The 23,883-nt window shown below is 44.9% G+C and overlaps 1 protein-coding gene across 2 annotated transcripts in view; it reads right to left on the reverse strand.

Moving 5' to 3' along the window:
* nrp1a (neuropilin 1a) overlaps positions 1–23,883 on the reverse strand; it is a 61,570-nt gene continuing 37,687 nt past the window's right edge. Inside the window, exons 8-18 of one of the 2 annotated variants that reach the window (XM_026179152.2) lie at positions 15,483–15,638; positions 13,305–13,449; positions 9,277–9,608; positions 7,853–7,997; positions 4,749–4,838; positions 3,975–4,025; positions 1,981–2,124; positions 1,611–1,888; positions 1,432–1,528; positions 1,257–1,307; positions 1–1,157 (exon numbers count right to left, since the gene is read on the reverse strand). In XM_026179152.2, the coding sequence (XP_026034937.1) occupies positions 874–1,157; positions 1,257–1,307; positions 1,432–1,528; positions 1,611–1,888; positions 1,981–2,124; positions 3,975–4,025; positions 4,749–4,838; positions 7,853–7,997; positions 9,277–9,608; positions 13,305–13,449; positions 15,483–15,638 (1,773 nt within the window). In that variant the 3' untranslated portion in view covers positions 1–873. Of the gene's footprint in view, positions 1,158–1,256; positions 1,308–1,431; positions 1,529–1,610; positions 1,889–1,980; positions 2,125–3,974; positions 4,026–4,727; positions 4,839–7,852; positions 7,998–9,276; positions 9,609–13,304; positions 13,450–15,482; positions 15,639–23,883 lie in introns of both variants that reach the window. The other variant, XM_026179153.2, reaches the window with a different exon arrangement.

A 23,883-nucleotide genomic window follows, 5' to 3' on the forward strand; every position in this document is an offset into this window, starting at 1 on the left:
TTTTTTTTTTCCTTTTACTTTTTACTTTCTTTAAAAAAAGGACAATAAAATATATTAAAACTTATTTACAGTGTGTGTGTTTTTGTTTTGGACAGAAAACAAACAAACAAATACAACAACAAAAAAAACCTGTGATAAACTCTTGTCCTGTTTTGCAGGTATTTCTAAGGTCATGTGCCCCTGTTTCCTGTCATTATAGCTTAAGCCAAGTACAGTAAAAAACACCGATATCAACAGAGGATTCCAACAAAAACGTATTAAAGGCACTGTCAGAACCATACATTGCCATGAATGGGACCCTTACTTTAGAGTGATAGGGGTCAAAGGGGGGGAAAGGGTACATGTCTCACGGCACACTCTGTTTGCCACGCCATGGGGCGAATCTACAGTTTTTACCGGATATGGTTCACTTAGGATGTCAATACGTCTCTTTCTAAAAGGTGAAAACAGCCGTTACCAACTGATGGTAATAATAAAAAGACGTTTCTTTTTTTTTTCCAGAAAACGATAAATACTTTAAACATCATTAATAAATTGGTCTCAACACCAGCATCCGATTGTAAAAATGAATGAAAATCAAAATAGAAAATTAAAATATCATCTGTACATATTTTTTTTCCTGTATTTTATTTGTACACAGTGTCCCTCCCCCTTTACTGGTAGGCTCTGTTTTTTTTTTTTAACTGCAGCTCCTGAGAAAAGCATGGATCAGTCCAGACCTCCTGTTGGTTCCTGAACCTGTCCCTCGTCCAGAGATTCGAGGGCATCGGCAGCCCGTCTGCTTGCAGACAGGCGGGATTATATGCCTGCAGACAGTCTCGTGCGAGAGCCCGGCCCATCGCACACAGTCACATGAATGCGCTCTGTCCTGAATCACGCCTCCGAGTACGAGCTCTGTACGTTGAGTTTGTCTTTCTTTAGCTTGACGCCGTCCACGAGCTCAAAGTTGTAGTTCTCCAGAGCTGACAAGTTCCTGTCCGACATGCCTCCGTGTGAGCAGGCGCAGTACAAGACCACGCCGCAGATGGCCCCCAGGAAGACCCCGAGGGCAGACATGGCGATGATGGTGATCAGGATGGGGTCAAGCGTCTTTAGCATGCTGCCTTCAGGGATCTGGTTGTTATCCACAAAGTCTGGATATTCTGTGTTTTCCGGAACTAGAGAGGAAGCAAGGAGCAGAAGAGAAAAAGAAAAGTGAGAAAATAAACTATAAAAGGTTAGAATGCACAACAAACCTGATGTGTGAAAGGACTTACTGATTTCATTAATATCCTCCGGCAATATTGGCTCAGTGGGCACGTCGGGATCTTTAAAGAGAAATTCATATTAAAAGCAGAGCTAAATGACAAAATGCAGTCAGAGCTGTGTGCCAAAGTGCTGTTTTAGTTCAAAAACTGAAGGAAGTCACTGAAACTATGCACAAAGCTTCACCTTTACAGTCTAGCAGTGTGATCCCATCGAGAACCTTAATGTCATCCACAGCAATATCTCCCCAGCTCTTTCTCTCCACTAGACTTTCGATCACCACCTTGGCAAAAAAAATAAGTGAGCCTCTAGAGTGACAGCACACACACAAAAAGCACAGGTAAATTAAAAGGTGGGTCAGTTACCTGATAAGGCTTGTTGGTGCGTGGCACGAGGACACGACCTTCCCTCCAGCGGTTGCCTTGGTGGCCGCTGACTGTCCACAGTAGGACATCTGCAGGTCCCTTCTCCGTTTGCTTGCGCTGCTTGATGTGTAGTGTGCCGATGTGTGGCCCAAACATGTGGTACCAGAATGACACACAGAGGTCCGAGTCCGGGGAGCTGACCACGGGGCTGACGAGTCGAGCCACCTCTGTCTCTTGGGGGCTGGTTGCTAAGGTGTAGATGAAATTCCCCGGTTCACCTGTAATGTAAAGCCCTTGTATCAGCAACACAGAGGTAAAATGCCACATGTACTGTGTCAGATGTTGTGAGTCTATCATCTGAGGTACTTACCTGTGTGGTCCATGTTGGGTCCGATGTTGAGGGTAGGTGTGCCGCTGGACTGGATCTGCCACCTAGATCCCGTGTCCTCCGATGTCCAGCTGCAGAAGGACGGATCATTGGCTCGGCCAAAGTCGCAGGCAAACCAGAGAAAAGCTGTGTGAAGAAAGATCAAGATCATGTGTCACAGGAGAAAAAAAACCTTAATCATTCTGCTTATTACAAAAGGAGAAGCTGCCTGTAGCCCTGGGCTCTATCCGAACAATGACCGCAGGGCCTGTCATGGTATAACTACAGGCTACACTTTGGAGCTTCCTTCTCTTATTCTGCTCTGGAACAGACCACTAGAGGGCAGCAGATAACTGTGGGACATAAGCCTACAGTCCTACAGGTGGGGGTGATACAAGCAGCTAACTCATGAAGGAGAAGCAGGAGTCGGACAAAAGGTAAATTACAGTTCTGACATGAGAAAGAGTGTGAACCAATGGCACAGACCTCATGCAGTCCTTGTGTCTTGGCTGTATTTAATGATCTCTTCTAATGAATGCAACAGGGTATGTAAAGAATGCATTAAACGGGAACACTGAGAAGAGTCAAAACCCCCAATGGCAGGGACAGGAAGACAGATGCCTGGACACCGTGCCCAGTTGGGAAAGGAAACATTCATAGCAACCCGCTGCGAACTGACGATTTTAATGAGAGCAGGGACATGGGATTCGAAGACAGCTATGGTAACAGCGCCGGGGCCCCACTCCAACAATGCCATCCCCTGTGGACACACGCCGTGTCGAAGAAGCCTTCATCGAGGCCAGAAAATGTGTGGGAGCTCGGGCTTTAGTGTTTTCCAAATTAGATAAAGAAAGACTTCAAGGAACACTGGGGAAACGAGATGTTTGGGAGGCCAGCCATAGCTTTATTCTCCAACATGAAATGCCTTTAGAGATACCACTCTCTGAATGACAGAATCTATGAGCTAATATTCCCTTAAAAAATGGGAAGGATTTAACTAACTTCTGCAGGCAATGACGCTATTTACCCATTAAACACAAAGGATGGAATTCCCATCACATATCAACCACATTTCAGGGTCCAAGCCACCATTTTCCCCATAGAAACTTCATTCCCAATTAAAACGACTTTGGCTTTTTTTCCATTATGAGGAGCCTGTGACTCACTTGGCCATTATGTATGTATATATATTTATTTCTCCATGAATGTGAGTGGAAACTATATCCCCTGAGATGCATGGTGCATGACACACACACACACAGCTTATTAACATGCATGGTTTGAGAGTCTTGAGATGAAAAGTCAAATAGATAGGCGTTTACCTGTACTTCATTAGACTCATACAGACATACACACACAAAAATGTGCATAAATGCATACACACATTTGCATCTTAGAGCTACTCTAATAATATCGCTCGTGCCCCAAATCGAAGACAGACCGCAGAGCCAGCTGACTGAGAGAAAGGGGGTTGGGTGGAGCCTACGGCCCATTAGCCAAGGTCAGGCTGGGGCACTGCTTCTTGACTGCTGCCTCATCAGCCCGCTGTAGGAGACACTGGCTATGTGTGTCTGTCCATGCATGTGGGCCCCAAAGTGCACCTAACTTCCTCCAGTCATTTGCATCTGGCTTTTACAGGTCTGTGCGCACTCTGTGTGTGTGTCGGTGTCAGCCTGGTGATTAGTGATTATGCTGAGAAGGCAGCAGCAGAGCACCAGTGCTAATCATCGGCTAGCCTTGCATCACGTAGCCTCCCTTTACCCTGTCAGCGGGAGCCTCTCAGGGCCATATCATCAGCTTTAATAACAGACACACATCAGAGGAGAGAGGCTGGCAATCATTATCTCAGGTGTGTCTCTTGATGAATTCATGAAATTAATTCAGAACAAACCATGAGCAGTTAAACATTTGCCCCGCTGTATGTTTCATCGCTCTGATGTGCAAACTTTGAAAGCACTGACCTTAAAAAATATGTATATATGGTATCTTTTGCTCACCTGGGATGGTATCCATTTCAGCAGTAGTGCTCTCTGGCATCATGTTACCACCTGTCACAATACAGAATGTTAGCACAGTTAGCCTAGGTTTGCAATGAGCTAAGTTTCATTTTAAATAAGTACCCATGCTAACTAAACTTGGCGTATCAACGCATGCCTTGTCTCTGGCTTCTTTCTTATGAATGCCTTTTTTCTGGTATTCCTAGCAGGAAGAACTTATACAATACACATGACTGAGACGGTGCCATGCTCATCATTGGAGACTGCTGGTTAATGGGGGGTGCAGGCTGAGATAGTTGACTGGTTAGAAGGAAAAGTAAGCTAGGAGTGAGTAGAGGGGGGGGAGCCAGAGCAAAAAGCAAGTGAGAGATGAAATGATAGAGAACAGATGTGGGTGAATTGATTTCAGGTGCAAATGCAACAATGCTTTCTGGTGAGCGCTCAGAGCTTAAGGTAAGAAGTGGTAGACTGAAGAGGAGGAGGTGGTAGCAACGGGGGCGCAGCAAATTAGAGTTGTGTGGCTGCCAGGACACACGAGGGTGCATGCATGCTTGCCAGTGTGCAGGGTACAGTACATGGAAGACTGGGTTTGGTATCAAAATCTGACTGCGGCAGCGATGCTACAGAAGCTGTGATGGCGCAGAATCGAGGGAGACGATCGAGCGCCAGCCACAGCAAAAGCAAGGGGAAATTAGGGAAGGGAGGGTTTAGGGGAAGGGGCTGGTCGCAGTCTCATGAAGGCGATGTTAGCACCTGTCACGTCGTAGTCATCACCTGTGCCACTGTGGCAGCTCGCCTGGTCGTCATCACACTCGTCAGACGGGGTGGTGCTCGGGATTGCGGTGGTTGGCGGGAGTGTAGGAGCTGGAGAGGGAGAGAGAGGAAACAATACAGGTTAGATTACAGGTTAAACATGGAAAGTGCACTGATTTTAGCTTAAGGGATTTTTCGACTACTTAAAAAAAAAAAGGTTACAGTGTTTTCCTTTGTTTTTAAGGCCAGTATCTATTGAATAGCATCGCATTTCTTTTTGTTAATTGTCTGAAATCCTTCTTTTCAAGCCTACGATTTTAAGCATATAGTTTAAACAAAAACAGAAAAGGAAAGAAAAGAAGAAGAAACAGTGAAATATATTTCTGTAAGCTCGATTGCTGTGCTCACAGTTCCATGCTGAGCGTTAGTGTAGAACTGAGCTATTAGTATCCATCCTTTCATCAAGCTGTGGAGGTGTGGGTGTATAAATAGAGCTGAAGCGAATACATGGTGCGTAAGGCTTTGAAACTAGAAGGTGGAGTAACAGGACTTGGGACTGGATATAAGCAGGGCCATTCCAGTCTATCATTATGGCCCTGCTTCACTTGGATGTGGGAAAGGCCCAAAATCCGCTCCATGGTCCAGTGCCACACAGCGGTGTGCCTTTTGGAGATTTCAGACCCAATATTTCTCAGGACTCCTTGAGGGTATCTGCACACTGAGGAACTTCCCCAACAACTACATGTCTTCTAAGGTCTTTTTTATATGCTTTCCCACTTCTGTAGGGCCGCTAATGGTGTGATAGCAAGCTAGCAGCTGACAAAGAAACATCTGCAAACAAAACAAGACTGAGCGTGTGTTTGTTGTGTTGTAAGTGTCAGGATTACAACAGAGTTGTAAAAGCAGGGTATAACTGTGTGGCGCAGACAAAATAGCCATTTGTCAGGACAAGTTTTTACACACACAGAGCTTTGGGGATTTTTTACTTTCTTCTCATCAGTCACTGCTTCACTGTGTGGAGAAGCTCAAGGTGAGAGGAAATGTGGGAGGACAGTTTTGCTTTGACGAGCGAACATTGTGTTGCATTTTCCCCCCGTCACACATAGTCTTAAAAAAGCTTGGACTTCACCGTTGTTCTGTTTTTACATGCTTTGTTTCAACTTTACAGCTCTTCCCTACACAGCTGACATGACATATATTGTTGGATGATTTTAAATTTATATCAGCCAGTATCTGCAACGAAGTATGCTTACATCTAAACTAACCCACATTCATTCATGTCACTGACATCACTTCCTGTGCTTGGAGAGTCCAAACCCTGAAGTAGGAGCACTGGAAACGATTTGCTCATTGCGCATCAGTTTGAAACTGCCAGCTTGTCTCTTGCTGGTATTTCAGGCTCAGGTTGCCTTGGTGACTCTCTGTAAATCAACAGTATTCTTCACTGTCTTTGGTAGTTTCACTTGCTTGAAAGTTTATTGTGGGTCCCGACTACAGCCTCTGGTCTCTGGTCACTATGTCACCACAAATTCCTTCCAGTTTGTATGCAGCTTTGAAACGCTATCAAAGGGTTCCAAGCACTTTTGATAGTCCTTCTTCCTGCACTGTATGGCCGCACAAAAAAGTGTATTTCCTCCAATAGTTATAGGAGCTACAAAACACTTCCTGTAGTCCAAACCTTTCATAAGTGTTTGCACTGTCTGAGGATTAAACTGGCTTCCTCAGTGCAGGCCGAGGAGAAGGAATGAGGAGAGAGGCGACAAAAGGGAGGCGAAGACAGACAGGGGCAAGCATCTTGAAAAATGTGTACAATATCTGTAGTTGTGCGTGAGAGCGATTGAGTGTGTTTGTGCATGTGTGTGAGCCAATGCTCTTGCTCGCTCTCTCTGCTAGATGAAATATGAGGCAGATCAGCTCCTGTCAGATTCAGGGTGGGGAAGGTCAGGGATGGGGTCAGCGCTGCGTCAGGGGAGCCTCTCATAGAAATGAGGATTTCGGCCTCCTGCTACGACTTGCTACACACATACACACACAAACACATTTGTACACACTAGGAGATGCACCTGCCTGTGCACTCACCCGACTGTGTACAGTTTACTGTAACCACATGTTTGGCAAGGTGATTGCGGTTGGTCTGTGTGCATAAATCTGTGCGAGTTTGTGTTTATTTGGCATTAACAGCGAAAACAAGCATTATCATCTGACTAAAGCTCCCGGTGGGAGTCCATGAGGCTTACAAGAGAATGGGCCTCCCTGAAATCCAATATGCAAATCCACTTAGGGCTAGGATGCTCCGTGTGCTTATATTGCTGAGCGTTTTTTGTGCTACATCAGCTTTGAGAGAGGCAGATAAAGAGCTGGAAAAAAAATAATGGTAATTTTAAAGATAGCAAAGTGGGCGCAGTCCTTTGAAAGAAGAAAGACGTGCCGAGGTTGGGAAGAGTGCGATGAAGGCCAGGATGCAATAATCCTAGTGGGCCAGGTGGGCTTTCATTTGATCCCCTGTAGAAGTGGCTAGCTATTGGGGGCAGCTTTGATGTTACAGGGAGACAAGACAACTATCCCTTGTAAGGATAAAGAGCAGGAGCTGGACAGCTGTGGGCTCGACATAGGGAGCGCTCATGCACGTCTTTAAATAAACAGGACTGTGGCAAAGACATGACGCGCTAGCTCCTCACAGCCATGCCATTAGCTAGGATGATAGACTGCTCACCTGCGTGTGAGTCAACACACGTCAGATGTGAGCATGTAGTCTGAGAGGTCTAGGTGTGCCCACTAAGGTTATCATCACGGGGAGAAAATGAAACACAATCGAAGACAGTCTTGGCGTCAACTACGGGAGTGAAAATGTCATTTTCGTGACTAAAAACATCACTATAGCTGAAAATGTCAACTGCTCGAAGAAAGGTTTCACTCTGGGGGAGTAACTTTGCCACCACTGGTAAACACATAATTGTTGCTGGTGGAGAAATGAGCACCACGGGTGGAAATGTCACCAGCGTCAATAGAAATACTACTCTATTTCTTTTATAGTTTTGTGCATCAAAACAGAAAGGAGCATTTTAGACAGAGGACACACAATGCAATCGATTTTATTGAAAGTCCTACATGTTTTTGAGCTTTACCTTCAATCTCGCAGCCCAGCAGCTCCAGCCGCAGGCCCATCCCAGCAGGAGTGGCCCTCTCTGGGTAAATCCTGACAAAACGGGTCAGCAGAGGCTCCACGGTCCTCAGTTCAGGAGTGTCATAATTGCTGTTGCCTTCAAATATCTGGCAGGGAAAAGGGCAAGAGTGATAAAGATTAGTATTGACTGCTACAGCCCCCCAAATGCAGGTACCCTACAGCAAAATTACTCCTACGTTCTGAAAATGGATACAGAGGGTTGGTTGTTTTGGGTAGGTGGACAGATGAAAAGTAAAATAAATAAATAAGCTGACCAGATGTGTAATCTTGCTGATATCCAAAGCACAGACTAGGTGAGTGACACAGGAGTCCAGTGGCAAAGACAGCATGACTCACACCTCTGACAAGGGTAACTTTCTGCTCCTTTAACTCTTTCTCCGGTCCTCCATGTGGGAAGGTATAAACGAAGGAAAAGAGGAGGCAGTGTGGGAGAAGCAAGCCAAGAAAGAGAGAGAGGAATGACGGAAGCGGATTAATGGGTTTGATCACGTGAAGACGCCTGGTGAGCCTTAGATGCTGGGAAACTCTTAGGCAAGAGGAGAAAGGACACTAACTAGGACAGCCGGGATATGGATCCTCCTCACTCCCTTCATAAATCAACCATCAGCCCATCTGGATCAGATTTATGCCCTGTCAGGGACACTTGTAATTGGGGACGAGCTGTTGCAGCTCTTCTCGGAGGTGTGTGTGCCTGCATCCGCGAGTATGCACACACTTACATACTTTGTGTGTAAGTGTGTGCATGCATCGAGCAAAGTGTTGGCAAGTATGCCTTCAGCGCAAGGCAGTGCCACTGGGAGATAAATCTCTGGTCACTTCTCGACTGTTGCCCGTTCTTTCCTCTCTCATCCCTCTGACTCCCTTTCACCCCTCCTTCCTCTCTGGAGAGGTTTCACTATCCATTGAAAGGGTTGAACGGTGTGTGTGTGTGTCATGCAGAATACAAAGCAGGAGGGGAGAACAGGGGGAAGGACTCTGAGAGACTCAAGATGCTTATCCTAATGTGATTCAAAGCACTCCTAAAATTGACTCACAATGACTGTTCAATGACTCACAACTGCCCGGCGCGTAGTCGGGTGAAAATTGACTAAATGCGTCATAATCACAATCGATGCTCTGACGTGTCTAAGAGACATTTTTAGAAGTTGGTATTCAAATCATTTTCCACAGTGCTGAAGGTAAAACCTCTGTTAAATCAAAACGTCAATTCCAATCCTTGCTCTTGAAAAAAAAAATCCTGGGTGCATGAATTGAAAAATGATACAAGAGAGCTTTGATTAAGACTAATCTTCTGATTTGATAGCAGAACTGAACACATACCCAAGTATTGTTGGGCACTGTGCAAGGTAAGAGAGAAAAACCCACCTTCGGCCTGTTTCCACTGGTGTCGAGCACCATCCTCCAGTCCGAGCCATTGTTGCTGTAGCCCAGGCGGAACTTCTTCATGAACACCTTGTTTTCTCGGTGCTTCCCTCCCTGGATGATCAAGCCCCTCACTAGCTTCTCCTCGCCGAGATCCACCTGCAGCCACTCGTTAGTGAAGGGCTGTGGCTGGGGCAGCAGGGTCCATCCTGTCCTACTTGTTAGCAAGCGAGCATTCTCTGGTACCCAGCTCCGGTCTGTATGGGAGGACGCGGTGATCTGGTTGTCATTAATCAAGCCTGATACCATGCCCAGCATGCCTGAACACGGGTACTCTGAAAGGCAAATGGGAAAGCAAAAGGTGCTTAGCTTTTTGACACAAACAAAAGAAAACCTAGAGAGCGGATAGATGGAAAAATAAAACATGCGATCTGCATCCAAAGGCTTGAGGTTCAGCATCAGGCTTGCCACGGCTCTGCTTCAGTGAATTTGAGTTCATACAGGGGCATCGTCATGGATAGTCAAAGTCAAAGTGAGGACAACTATTTCCCAAACTCGTTGTGATGTTACTGTGATCTCTGCCTCTATTCTCTTTCTCTGTGTCTCTCTGCCTGCAGATCTCATGCATACTAATTCTTCTGCCTGAAGCGGTTGTCTCCAGGCAGCCAATTAAAACCCTCCTCTCTGTTGGTGTTTCCATCTCCTGCATTCTGGGAGCAGTTTTTCTTTTCATCTCTCTGCCCCTCCCTCTATAGACTCATATACACACAAAAACACATTCTCTTTGTGTTTTATCTGCTGCTGCTGCTGCACTCGTCTACCTTCTGCTCCGCAGCTGTTAACATCTGTGGGGCTGCATCTTTGAACACCTTGTTGTTTCCTGTCCAAAGTTCCAAACTTTTTTCTCCTCTTTCATTGTATTATTTTTTTTATTCTACCTCTGTGATCATCTCTAGCTAAACGTTTTGTATATTTTATGATCTTTGATTCCATCTCCAGTTTGTTTAAAAGAGAGAAAGCTGGTTTTTTTCATTTTCTTTTCTCAAGCCTTGTTTCCAGTGACATCCCCTTGTATAATGAAGTCGAAGGGCACCAATTCGTCGCTACTGCTTGTAGAACCATCTGAATGCTTTAACCTTAAACTTTTTTTTGTCCATTTTCATGTTTTTGCCTTGATATTACACGAAAGGTGGCCAGATATAATTCCAATGAAAACTTATTGACTGTACATGGATGTAGAAATTTCTGGTTAGAACAGTCAAAACCCAGCAACAACAGTCAAAACCCAGCAAACTCTAACACTACATGTGAAAATAAAAACAAATTTGTCTCAGATAATAAGTTTTTAAAGCTCTGTCACACTGGTGGGCTGCTCTGAATTTAGGATTACTGTAATTTTTAGCTGTATGAACTGACCTAAGGAGAAAGTTATGCTTTAGCTGTAGATAGACATAATTATGTTCATATTCTTTTATCAAATGTTTTGTGAAATCTGTGAAGTAATTTTGTACCATGCGAGTGATTGATAAGGACACAATAGTTCTGAACCCAAGACGGGATTGTCTTTTTGAGATGTTGTAAAAGTCATGCACAGCAACTTACTTATGCTGTAAACACTGTAAAGGAGAGTGATTACACTCTCTTCCAGCTTTGCATTTACATTCTCTACTAGAGTAACTTTGCATGATTCATAATTAAAAATAATCCCAATGTTTGCTGGGCCTCAGTCCACATTATGTCTGAAACAAGCCATTTTAGCTCTCCTCTCTCTTAAAGTGAGAGGTCACCTTTACTTAAAGCTATATGTCCTTTAATTGGCTGCCCCACCCAAACAGAAGGTTGAACTGCAGCGCGATAGAGAGACTGCAGTAAATATTATATACTTCAGAAATTCTTCTTTGCATAGCTAGAAAGAATCCACAGGAGTCCACAAAACTTTTCCACGAGCTGCCACTCGAAGTCTGACACTTGTATTAGCAGCTTTTATTGGGCTTAAATCTTCCTGTGTGTCTCGTCCTATCTTTCCTCCAGCACTTAATCCCAAGACACTGAGTCAGAGACCTGTGCTAAGCAATAATATATTTACTATCTGGCTCCCACGGAGGGATAAATCCCAGCATTATTACATCTTCTGTGTCTGTATGAGACAGAGCGTGCACTGTACCGCAGCAGGAATCAATAGCGTAGCTGCGTCTGGGAAAAGTCAGCGAAAACTTGGAGAAAACAAGGCCCCGTTCAGACTTGTCTTTCTCTCTCTTTTTCTCTGTCTCCAGTTATCTAAACCGGCTCCTGTGAGAACCCGTGGGACAAATCTCTGCTCCTGCATTCTCGAAAAGGTCCAAATTGGAGCTCATGTAACAAATGCTGGCTGTGCGAATGCTCCTCGACTGTTTTATTTTTCTCCCACTTTCTTTCATCTTTGGCCAGAATCTGTTTGAGAGCGATCAGTGAGCTGGGCCCTGGCAGAGCAAAGGCATACTGAACCCCCTTTGAAGTGGGAGGATACAGAGAAAGGTACACATGTGTGATAGTGCATGTGAGAGACACTGATCTGAGCTTAGACGCTCTGCCCGAGTGCCTGGGTCATCTGGAGCTGTTAATTGACTTCAGCTGCGATGCCATGCACGCAGCGGCACACCCAGGGGAGCAAGCACAAGGTGATACGCGGCTATGTGAGCCATGCACAGGGTTTGGGTGGAGCATCGGTGGTTTATCAGTGATATTTATACACCGCGGCATATTTACTAACAACAGGGTGGCGGATCTTGTTCATTAATGAGTAGCTGTTTAGATCGGCACGCGACCATGATGATTTAAGGGAGAACATCTTGCCGCATTCTGGGATTTTACTCCTCCTCTCCTGTGATGCCTAAGTTATGGCTTTAAAGAAAAACTGGAAGGGGAAAACTTGGAAAAAATGCAGATTTGAAAAGTCCTTTATTGGTGAGAAAAGCGGCGATGAACTTTAAGAGCACTTTAAAAGCACTAGTTACTCAAGATCTTGTATCAAGGATTTGTAACTAAGTGTAGAACGGAGTGAGTCACTGAGTTTATGTAGCCCTCAAGAGCCTCAGAGCTTCTCGTTCTCTGCTAGCATGCAGTGAAGCTGGCAGTGTCTTCAGAGCACCCAGGGGTGCTGACGTCATTCCCGAGGCCCTGTGGTGACTTCGATCCTGTGATGTGTTTATGCTCTGCGCAGCGGTCTGGTCGTGCGCCCCAAAACACACGCCCCATCTGTAACCCTGCTGTACCCACAGTGCTCTGCATATGTACCAGAGAGCTACAAAGCTCCATTAAAAGTTTTTTTTAAAAAACAACACTCGACCGGCTCACATTTAGCTGGCTGCAAATAATTCCACCCCTAATTTTAATCCTGGGCGCTCACAACATTGGAAAAAATACAAGAGGCTTACTTTCATATATTTTGTCCCTGTCCACTTCATTTGTAAGTGCAGGGGAACAAAACACACATCCAAGTGCTAATTAGAATTCAATACACATGTTCATAATCCCGCAGAGAGTCAGGCAGATGTGCTAAAAACCATACGAAAGGGAGCCGCACACACATGCACATACCACACATTAAAATAACATCAACAAAAAAAAAAAGGCAAAAATGAGACAAACAAAATCAAAGCTTTAAAAGCAAAGCCAGACTAAAGAGGAGGCTGAGGAAAGATCTGCAGGAGGGATGGGCCCAAACAGAGCCCACCCGGCTTCAGCTCACTCTGCCTGCAAGCTGTTGGCTTCATATATATTGGATGAGGTACATCTAAACATGGGGAGACATAAATAGGCAATCCTCCTTCATGCACCACTTCTCTATTATGCAACAGCTTGCTTTAGCCTTAAAGGAAGCAGATAAGGAGGGAGGTGTTTGCACCAGTGAGGCCTGGATGGGAAATATCAACTAGGTTGCCGCAAGAGAGCAGAAATTCTGACTAGAGTCTGTGGTGTAAGCTGATTAGGCGTATGAAAATGGAATATGGAGTCACTGTATGAATGTGTATGTGATCTCAGCAGCAACCAACCTGATATCTTACAGCCGTACACCTCGAAGCGCAGTGCGATGCCTGTTTCCCAGGTAACGGGACGTATCCGAACGAAGCGCGTCAGCGTGGGCTTGGGAAGCTTCGTCTTGGCAACGTCAGTTGGGTTGGTGTTGCCTTGGAAAACCTGTGAAAGATGCAGGAGGGAAGTAAGTTATCAATAGAATATGCTGAGCTGCTGAGATGCAGAATTTCTACGAGACGGAGACGGAATTCACTGGAGCTCAGAGATCGGCCTTCATCTGCATTAAGTTTACACAAGATGTAGCATTGGAAGGCAAGCTTTATGGCCACTTTTTTAATGAGATGGTTTAAATGTTTCCTCTTTCTCCATATGTAGCAGCCCCCACAGGCTGGGTAATGTGACTATGAAACCTGAGACGAGATATACCAGATTGGCTCAAGATGCTCTTTCACTGTCCTCTGTTTCCTGATCAGTTGGAGGTTTTACTGCAGTGTCTTGTTGAAAGGTCACAGACGTCACTGTCCCCCCCTTAGGTCTGTTGACAGTTTACTAGCATCATATGAGTAGGCTGGCCACCCAGCCAAACAACTCCCCGCAGTCCGTCACAGTTCATTCCGGGTAATTGAATCACAGCAGTGACCACATGACCTCCTGACCTCCGTGACTTAGCGGCAATGAAGCAAAGAGGAACCCAGCTGAAGTAAGCAGGATGGAAAAGAGATAGAAAGGCAGTAAGTTTGGTAGTTTGGCTAATCAACTCTAAAGTAAAAAACTAAGAGTAGTTCATGCAGCTGTGTCCAACTGCTTGCCATGCACTCCTTGAGTACAGGGACATCACTAAGGGGAACCTGTAAGAAAACCTTCCACTCTCTCAAAAGTCATGCTGAGTCTCCACTCGCTAACTGTAAAGTGGCTTTTTCCGGAGCTGCGCTAAGATGCCAAACTGCAGTCTCAGCATGTACCAAATGGTGCCCCTCTGCACAAAAGCACTTTAGAGCCTGGAAAACGCAGGCTGAGTTTACCACGGTACCTTTAAGCTGCCACTTTATAGAAGTGACAGTGAACTTTGGAGAGGGCTTGGGGGACATGTACACAGCAGCACAAACAATCGTGCTTGGATGCTCTGTTGCCTTTGAAAACTTCTTGATATGAGTGGTAGCCTCACACTCTTGATTGGAAATTGTGGTATTTACATGGACACACACATTCTTCCCTTGCCCTCTGGACACCCACAGAGAGGCTTCCAGATGGACAAAAACCTGTTTGACAGGCTGATCTGCAATCAGTGGTCATCGCCTGTCTCACTCCGGTCAAGCATACTATCCCTCTCTTCCTTCCTTTTCTTGTCCCTCTCTGCCAGCTGCTCAAACACGACAACCATCGCTCCCACTCCTCTTTATCTCTGGTCTGTCAAGTCTTTGTTTTTCCCTGCTTCTTAAATGAAAAATTGACAGGTCCCTGACATAAAACAGAGGCAACATTCCAGCACGGTCCTCCTTGCAGGGACTTTATTGCCGTCGTTTTTGCTGTAAATGTCATGCGCTTACACGGAGAGTGGGTATATTACCCTACTGATTTAAAGTGTATAATTACATGTTGGGAGAATGTGGTTTAAGTACATACAGCCCGGTATTTCCCCTTTAGTTGAGTTCGTAAGCAACTTTGAAAAGACCGCAATTTAAATCAGCTAGATGTGCTGTTTGGACGGGATATTCCAAGTGTAGCACATGTGCATGGGTGGTTTTTCATGACACAGTCACTGGTCAAGGAGGAGTGAACGTCAGCTATTTTGATGATTTAGTTTCTTCCAAAACAGTCTTATGAAGAGCTACAGCCAAAGCATCTAGAAACACTATCAGAAAGTGAGCACAACATTAGTTCAGACAGGTCATGGAGTTAAGCTTAGTTGTAATCCCAGCCTGTAGGACACGCTATTAAAGCTTCTTTAACGAGGGCATAGTTGCAGCAGTTGTGGAAGCTGACCATAAACCTCCTTCACCTCGGCTCCTTCTTTCATGCTGCATCTGAACTGATCAATCTCACATTGTGATCACTGGTGCCTGAACTGCTCTGGGTTCTGTTCATTTATCTGAATAAATAAAGCTTTTTCACTGCAAAAATAGTTCATAACACAGAGGTGGTGCCGGTACACCACTCGTGGCTCAAAATAAACTTTTAATTCTTGAGGAATATACCTTCTGTTTGGAGCCTTCTTTCAAAGTGATCCAGTCCTCTCCATTAGAGCTGACATCCACTTTGTAGGACTTGACAAAGTAAACCCTCTGGGTCTCCTGGGAAATGGCGCCCTGGGTGCCGATGGCCGAGACGAACCGCAGGAACCCAAGGTCCACCTGAAAAGGGTGAAGAGAGGAGAGACAAGTTTACAGTGAGTTTGCCCATCACTTTACTTTCTCCTTTAGTGTTTCGCTGATTAGCCTGGGCAAAAAGTGCTACAATGTAAAGCTCTTTGCCTGACAACTTTTGTAAAGACGGCTTTCAGCGCACAGCCTATATTAATAATACACAAGACAAGTTGGAGAGTTAAAAATGAGTCCCCGCTATCTGATTCACCTCCGGTCATAGCCTCATCAGCAGCTACCTGGAATTTAATAAACAGCAATAAAATGATATTCGCATTAATGAAGCAGAGACAGGACGACAACTTAATTTCCGGCGAAGGGACGCGAGAGCTCATTGGATAGAAGTGAATAAAACAGGGTCTGCAATCACATCATCAGAACCTGTGAGCGGGAAAGAAAGATACAGACTGAATATCAAATGATGTGTCTTTAAAATATGCAGGGCTTTATAAAGTAATCATGAACTGCAGTACATTACTGCAGGGCTATTATATTATAAGGAGACAGCCAGAGGTAGCAGGGTCAGAGAGGTGGAGGAGTGAATGTCTGTGTGTACGTATATTTTGCTCAGTGCATGGGTGCTGCACTCAGAGATGATGCTGGACAGAAAGTGGGGCTGGTTTCCATCAGACCTGGAAAAGGGAGCGCAGTCTGTGTCTGCCAGCCATCATGCCTGTTTAAAACCATCACTATCACTGCCAGGAAAGACAGAATCCTCGTCCTTACATATATATATGTCCCCGCGGCTTCTGTGTCTGCGGCAGGAATGGCCTTCAAAACTTGCTTTGATCCCGTTGATTCGTTTACCAGCGGGATAAAGGTATAATTTTTCAGCCACCAGCAATAATAAATGAGCTCGCTCTGACCACTGCAGAGGCTCCTTGGACCTCACCTATCATCCCATCATCCACAGCAGAGGCAAAGAAAAAGAGTGGGTGTGGTGTCGACCTGCAAAACTTTCAAAGAATCCCAAGCCCTCGGTGTAAAAGTAGCGTGCTTAATTTTAACAAGCACTAACACCGTTTTTTGACAGGCTGAGCTGACGGTAATGAGGAGTAATGGTATTGCGTGCGGACACCGTTTAACCCCCCCCCCCTCTGAAAAACAAGAGAAATGCAAGAAGCTTGGGCGTTGGTGGAACAGATTTCCAAGATCACGGGGAAAGACGAAGCCTTTGATGTTGACGTGAGATGGGCTCGAGCCCCGACGGATGGCGACCAGACTCTCGAGCAGATTACTGCATCGACTCAGAGGAGATAGTCGGCTTGAGCATGTGCGACAACAGTCAAATCCTTTATGGGAGTGTGAGCAGACTTTAGCGTGTGCATTTTTTAGGCAATCAGAGCCAGGGTTATCTTAGCAGGGCTCCAGCTCTGCTGAGACTAAAGCCACACAGAATCTACCTACTTTGCCTGCCAACATTATATACAGTAGTGTGCTTCCCTTAATGATTCAGAGCGAAGAGCAGGGAAGGAATATCTGCATGCCACAGAATGCCGGTCAATCCCGCTCCAGAAATATAAAGACATAAACAGATGGGAGCAATAAATGAGGTTCCACTCTGCTATTCTCTCACTCTGTCCTGGCCGCCCAAAGGATGTGGATGGATGAAGACTAACAAAAAAGACAGTCAAATACGGAGACAGAATACTTTTGTTCCTGTCTACAGGCTCAAGGGGCTTTTACAGTAAGTCCCCCTGATTTCTTTTGGTCTGCAAATAGAAACAAAATCAAATCCTGTCAGCTTCAGCCAGTTCCCATTTAATAACAGAGGAACTTACTTCCTCTCTGCTGGCTAAAACGGCTGCATGTGCCAGTAGTGGATGGAGGAAGCTGGGTCTGTGCTGGCGTTTAGTGCATTAGCCAAGGCAGGTCTTTAACATCTGCATTCAAATGGCCAGTCTGACATATTTTCAGCCTGGACCAATAGCAAAGCAGTTTACTGTAAAGGCTTCACTGAAAATGCTCTAATAGGAAGACTTGGCCTTGGGGTTGTTTTCTCTGAATGGATCTCATTAAGTTTAATGGAGGAGAAGAGCCTCTGGGAACGAAATGAGTGGCGGGGCTAATTGGGAACACTCGTGGGTGCTCAGACTCAGACAATCTCAAGACATGTGCGTGCCAAAATATTTCTGATTAGCAGAGACGTTTTGTCGGTGGGTAAAAATGAGCGTTCGTGATTGTGCAATCTCACTTCCCAGTTTTACATACTTTAATCACCTTACGCTCATTTGTTTTAAACTCCTACAAACTATCACGGTGGTGGGCATAACCAAATCGCTGTAATGCTGTAATGAAAGTAAGTCCAACAGTGGAATTGAGGTAAAAAAAAAAATAAAAAAAAGGGAAAGAGGAGAGGTGAAGGGCGAGGAGAAGGTTAGGAGGGGAGGGACAAGTGGCTGACAGCGATGCCTCGCAAGATTTGAGGGACACGAGTGCAGAGTCTCCCGCGAAGAAGTGCACAGACTAGATCAATTTCACAGACACAGCCTGATAACAGGGCCTGGGTAATGAGCAAAGCATGATTTATTAATGGCTGCTTGTTAGAAGCAGAAGAACGGTGCTGAGGCTGCGCTAACAGACCGGGGTTGCACGGGTCATGGAGAGAAGGCGGGCTGCCAGGGCGCTTGGATGCAAAGCAGAGTCCATCCTACGCCGCAGAGACCGCAGTGAAAACAAACAGGCCCAGATAATGATTACTAGTGGGACTCCTTTTAGCCCAGAGCACAGGACAGAACTTGCTGACCTATATACATAAACCGATAGCCAACATTTAGAAACTGAGTGCACAGCGGAGCTTGGGTAAATAGATCACTCACAGATGATAAGCCGTTTGTCATCTGCAGATGAAAGGCTGAGTCATGTCTAATGGGTGATGTAATGACTGCGAGGAAGGTGTGAATTATGACTCCTAATCGCAGGCCTAAAGGGAGGCTCTGCGTTTCCAGACTCTGCTGATCAAACAGAACGAAAGCTTGTATCTGCTGCGCATTTGCCATATTGTTATTCTTTCCCCTTGCATAAGTGTTTGGACTCGAGCCCACCTATAGATAAATGACAACACACATTCTGGGACATGCCGGTGCACGGTAACTCATATCTGGTGGGACACACAACCTGAGCCATAAACATGCCAGGCGGGGTAAGAAATCACCCACAATCTTTCCATAAAGCAGTGGCAGGCTGATATGTGGGCAAGGCTTCAGTGTGTCCTTGTCTCCCACGAGTTTTTCCTGCTCCGGCACAGTCCAGAATATGTGTGACTTTCTCTCTGAGTGTGCGTGCGCCTGAGATGTTTTCTCCCTTCCTGTTATGAGGCAAACTGATGAGTCAAAAGCCCTATGCCCCACAAATGCCAGTGCGCGCAGCTCCGGTGGTTCCGCAATGTAATGGAAGCAGAAAGGCAGAAAGAGAATCAGTCGTGGGCTCGGGCTTGTAACATCAGCCAGTTAAAGCCTGGTGTGAATGCAATCAGGCCGACACACTGAAATCAACAGAAGGCGTCTGGATGGTCTGATTTGATTACATCTGATTTGGTGTGTAAGTTTGTGGGTGTGGAAAATATTCACTTGCTTCGCATTTTGTCATGTTACAGCCTTAAATTCAATTTCTCACCTCAAAATTCTACACACAATGCCTCATAATCACGAAGTGAAAAAAGTATTGGGAAATTCTTACAAAAAAGATGAATTTAATCCATGTGAAGAACAAGTGAAGCGCTGTGAAGACTTTTCGGATGCACTGCATGTGTTCAGATAGACGTTGTATTTCTGTATCTGTTTGCGCAAGTGTGGCTTAGTTTGAAGTTTTCTAATTATACCTCATTGGCAGTAGGAGCTGTAGGCGTGATCATTAGGTGTATTGTCTCTGCATGACTCAGATGTGCAGCAAGGCCACATGATATGTATTTCGAGGCTAAAGCCTTGTCAGTTTTATGTAGGTGTAGAAAGAAGACGTGGTTTATAAGGCCTGGGAGGGAAGGAGGGGTGTGTGTGTGAGAGTTGGCGGGGAAGGGGGGGGGGAGCTTTAAAGAAACGGCAAAGACTCAAAAGCTCTATCTCTCGCTGCTTGATTGGCTTATAATTGAGTTGCCAAGGAGTTGCATAGAGCAATCCGTACTCTGCGAGAAGAAGTACTTTTCTTTGAAATCCATTTCTCTGCTTGCCCAACAGGGGGGGGGGAATAGCTTCCTATCTGTGTGGGCTGCTGACTGAATAACCAAGGCCTCTAGGGAACAAGTTTATTCGTTTTCCCTCACCAAAAAACAACAACAAGAGAAATGCCCAGGGTGAGAGAGAAAGGAGAGCTCCTCTGAGTTCCAAAGTCAACGAGCAGCTGGTAGACACAGTTAGAAGCCCCGGTCAAGGAAACAACCCCTGGACATGCTTTATGGATCTCAAAGGGTAGTATAGTCAGAAGTGATGAAGCAGGCGGAGAGTCTCGAGTCACTTTCTTTTTTTTTTTTGCATACAAAATCTGATTACAATCTTCTTTGTATGGTAATGAGAGGAGGCTGACATTTCGGTGAAGCTGACATTCGCAAAGATACCTCGCCACGAAGCTAAAGAGACACGCTTCCATTCCCAGATGCAGTATTTCTAAACCAGCTTTTGGCAATCTCTTCACTAATTTCTTCCACAGTCACTTTTGGTGTAGCAGGAGCTTTGTAGGAATAGCTCAATTACCTGGAAACTGTAATTAATTTGTTCTTTCATTAAAATTGTATTACTCAAATGCTCCGGGACCTATGAGCTCCTCTCACGAACTTCCATTTATCACAGTGTTCACCTGACAGGATTACAGTTTATTTTTAGCACCACGGCACCTCTTTGGTGGCACTGAATTATGCAGGTCTTCCCATGCGCTGATCATCTGTTTTCTTGACAAAGAGGGATGTACAGGCTGGATGACAGCGATAGTTAAGTTAAAGGTTGCCTGGTTTGTCATGCGTGAGGTGGGGGTGAGCTTAAACATATGCACTGTTGCGTGATTGGAGAGGGAGGATAACAGTCTGGCTTCAAGTTTTTCCTTTGTGAATCATCATTATCACACTAACTCCAGGGTCATTCCCAGCCATGCCACACACATGACTAACGTGCTGAGTAATGATTATGAAACCCAGAAACAGTGATAGGGATGGGAAGCAGGGCAGACCTGAAGGTATGTCACGTCTGGAAGTGGCTGCATGATCTGATCTCAGGATACGCAGCTGCACGTGATCGCTTGGAGATGATGACCGGCTACGGGACTTTCAGGCACTGAAAATGAAGCTGATTATGGTTGAGCTGAGGTTTTGTCTCAGAGTACTTATGCAGCACTGTTTCATTTAATTACATCATGCTATCCCTCATGTTTCGATTTCTAGTCTGACTTTTGGGCCGCTCCAGTCGAGTGTGGGTCTCTATTCTCTCATTGATTTTCCAATTGAGCGCAAGGCCTAGAAGGAGCGAGGCACAGACAGCATCCATTGTTTCCATTTGTAAGGCACGATGATGATCTCACCAGCAGCTGCATGCCAGCCTCCGCTCCTCGGCTCTCACTAGACTTCATCAACTGAGAATCTGCTGTTAATTACTAGTCCATATTCTAATTACTTATCACTTGGTATGGGAAGTAAGCCCAAACAGAGGCTGAGGTAAAGAAGCAGACAATAGCAATGAAGGAGACATTTTCACAAATCATTGATCTAGGGTTTAGAGAACATTTTTAGATGATGGAAAATAGGGTGTGTCAGATCCAAGCTGCAAGAGAGCTAAAAAAAAAAAGCCAACGCCACAGTATTTAGCTAAAACTAACGATATAGACATTATGACATCATGCAGTGGTTTCTGGACTCCTCATTTTCAAGTGTTAGCTTTTCTGCAGATGACATATTGGCCTTTCCAAACCAGAAATAGCAACATTTGGATAAGCGAGTAGATTAATAAATTATCGGCTAAAGCTAGCATCCACAGTTTGCACATCTGCCCATCAGTGCAAATTAACAAATGAGTAAGACACAAGAATTTGACTCACTAAAACTGATGCACGAACCTCTTGGATGGTCTGCACCACATAGTTGACCAGCTGTTGGTTATGGCTCCCCGTGTTAGCATAGCCGTCAGGTAAAGATAAGCCTGAATGCTTTTTGGGGTATTGGTGATTTTTGGAGCATTTTCTATAAAATTAGCAAGCTCAACTCTTAGGAACGGAAAGTATAGTATTGTAATTTAGCACTTATTAGTGGGAAATTATGTCTGTGTCATACACATATGATGTCTATGAAATCTTTTTCTTACTAGCATTAGCATATATGGTTAGTTCTGGCTGTAAAAGAAAATAAACAAACGAACTAGAAGCAGTTGCCCATAATGTTAACTTGAGGCTTCAAAGTGAGACTTTACAATCTAATCTGACATAACCATGCCTTTGTCCATTTATTATATACAGCCTGTGGGCAGACCACATGGATTTAGCGTTCATTCTTATCTGATTGGTGGAAGGAATTGCACCATTATCAAGGCTCTCTGCAAGTGTTTGATTGGTGAAGGTTTATCTGGCCTCAGATTCAAAGCACAGTTTGCTGTATGGCTTTGCCTGGGCAAATACACCCAGGAAGGGCTGTGCCCCCCCGTGTTTCAAATTGCAACTTAAACCTGTGACAATATCCCCCGCAAACGGTTGACTTTACCATGAGATTAATATTGCATGTGGGAGATAAAGAGGCATATTGTGTCAACAAAACACCGATATGCTTCTGAACCTTTGATGTCTGCAACAAAGGTGAGATTAAAGCACGCATGACAAGAGTAAAGGGACTCATTATCTCCATTTATGATTAAACAATTTAGCTTATCAGAGACACATAAAAAATACATAAATACTGACAAAGTAGTCAGGGATAATGCATCCTGACAAGAAGATTGAAGATAATGGCAGGATCCGTTCCAGCTAAATTATAGATATGGAGACAAGCTCAAGCTCATGAGCATAAAAAAATAAAAAATAAAAGCCCCAGCTGTATGGGATAGCGTGTACTGTATATTGCCATTATGAGATGCTCAATAAAGAGGCTTTCAGGTATTGACAGTTGGGTTCTCTCCAAGACAGTCTAAATTATTCATGTTGTGTGTATGTGCAATCAATGGCAGCCGTCTCACAGAGATTCAGTCTTGGAGTGTCTTTTATTGAGTCCTTCAGATGCTTTACTGACTCTTGGTGGCCATCAGATCCTTCCTCTGACATCCTTGACAAAGCCATTGTACACTATGTGAGCTTCTCAGCAATTTCCCTAATCACGCTCCCCGAGGAACCATTACACCAATCCATAGACTATACCTCCCCTTCAGAGTTAAATGTGTTGTACAGATGCGGACATTTCCTCACTGGTGCTGTGTGAAAACTTGTGGTGTATCCTCATTTATTATTTTTTTAATACCTCAACCTGCTCCAGAGAACCCCACTGCTAAGCATCTGAAAAAGACACACGTCGCGCAGCAGGGTAATTCGTACAAATCTCTTTCTACCTTGATGTAGATTTGTAAGCCTAAAATTTTCAAGCATGAAAAAAGAAAGACCTGTTTTGAGGGATTATTGTTCCTTCCTTTCCTCCCTCTTCCCTCCCCTGTAAACCTCCTCAAAGGACATCTGTCCATCTCCGTGTAGACCAAAGGGGCTGATTAATGACCTGGCTAACCCAGCACTCAATGCTGTACCCACCACACCAATCTAATTACCCAGCGGAGAGCGCACAGACTCCAGCATCTCGCCCTCCTCCTTTCCATGCATCAGAATGAGGCAGTATTAAAATGGATGACAAATCTGGATTATGTTCGGCAAAGAAGAGGCAAAGCAGAGCAAAAGAAAATGCCCAGGAATCAAAGGCCGGGCTGTCATGAATAATAAAACTGTCTGCCTCAAACTGCAGTCAGAGGATGATAATGAAATAAATAATGAATTGATTACTATGCATCTGACTGCGCACTGAGATGATTTGTACGTGCCGCGAGGGGGGACTGAGCTTGTTGCAACACCACGGACAGGCTTAATGAAAGAGGAATGAAGAATTCTAGTCTTTTAATACCACTTGTGATAATTGGACTTCTGCTCGGAGCGCTCGGCACAAGTACATCCTCGGAAAAAAAACCAAAACATAAATTACGTGGCAAGCGCAGACTTGGCTCTTTCACAGAGTCTGAAATTAGACAAGTCTCATTCTGTGTTTTCATCTGATTAGTATTGGGAAATCAGCATGCTC

This window comes from Astatotilapia calliptera, chromosome 9, assembly GCF_964374335.1.
Source record: "Astatotilapia calliptera chromosome 9, fAstCal68.1, whole genome shotgun sequence".
NCBI classification, from domain to species: Eukaryota; Metazoa; Chordata; class Actinopteri; order Cichliformes; family Cichlidae; genus Astatotilapia; species Astatotilapia calliptera.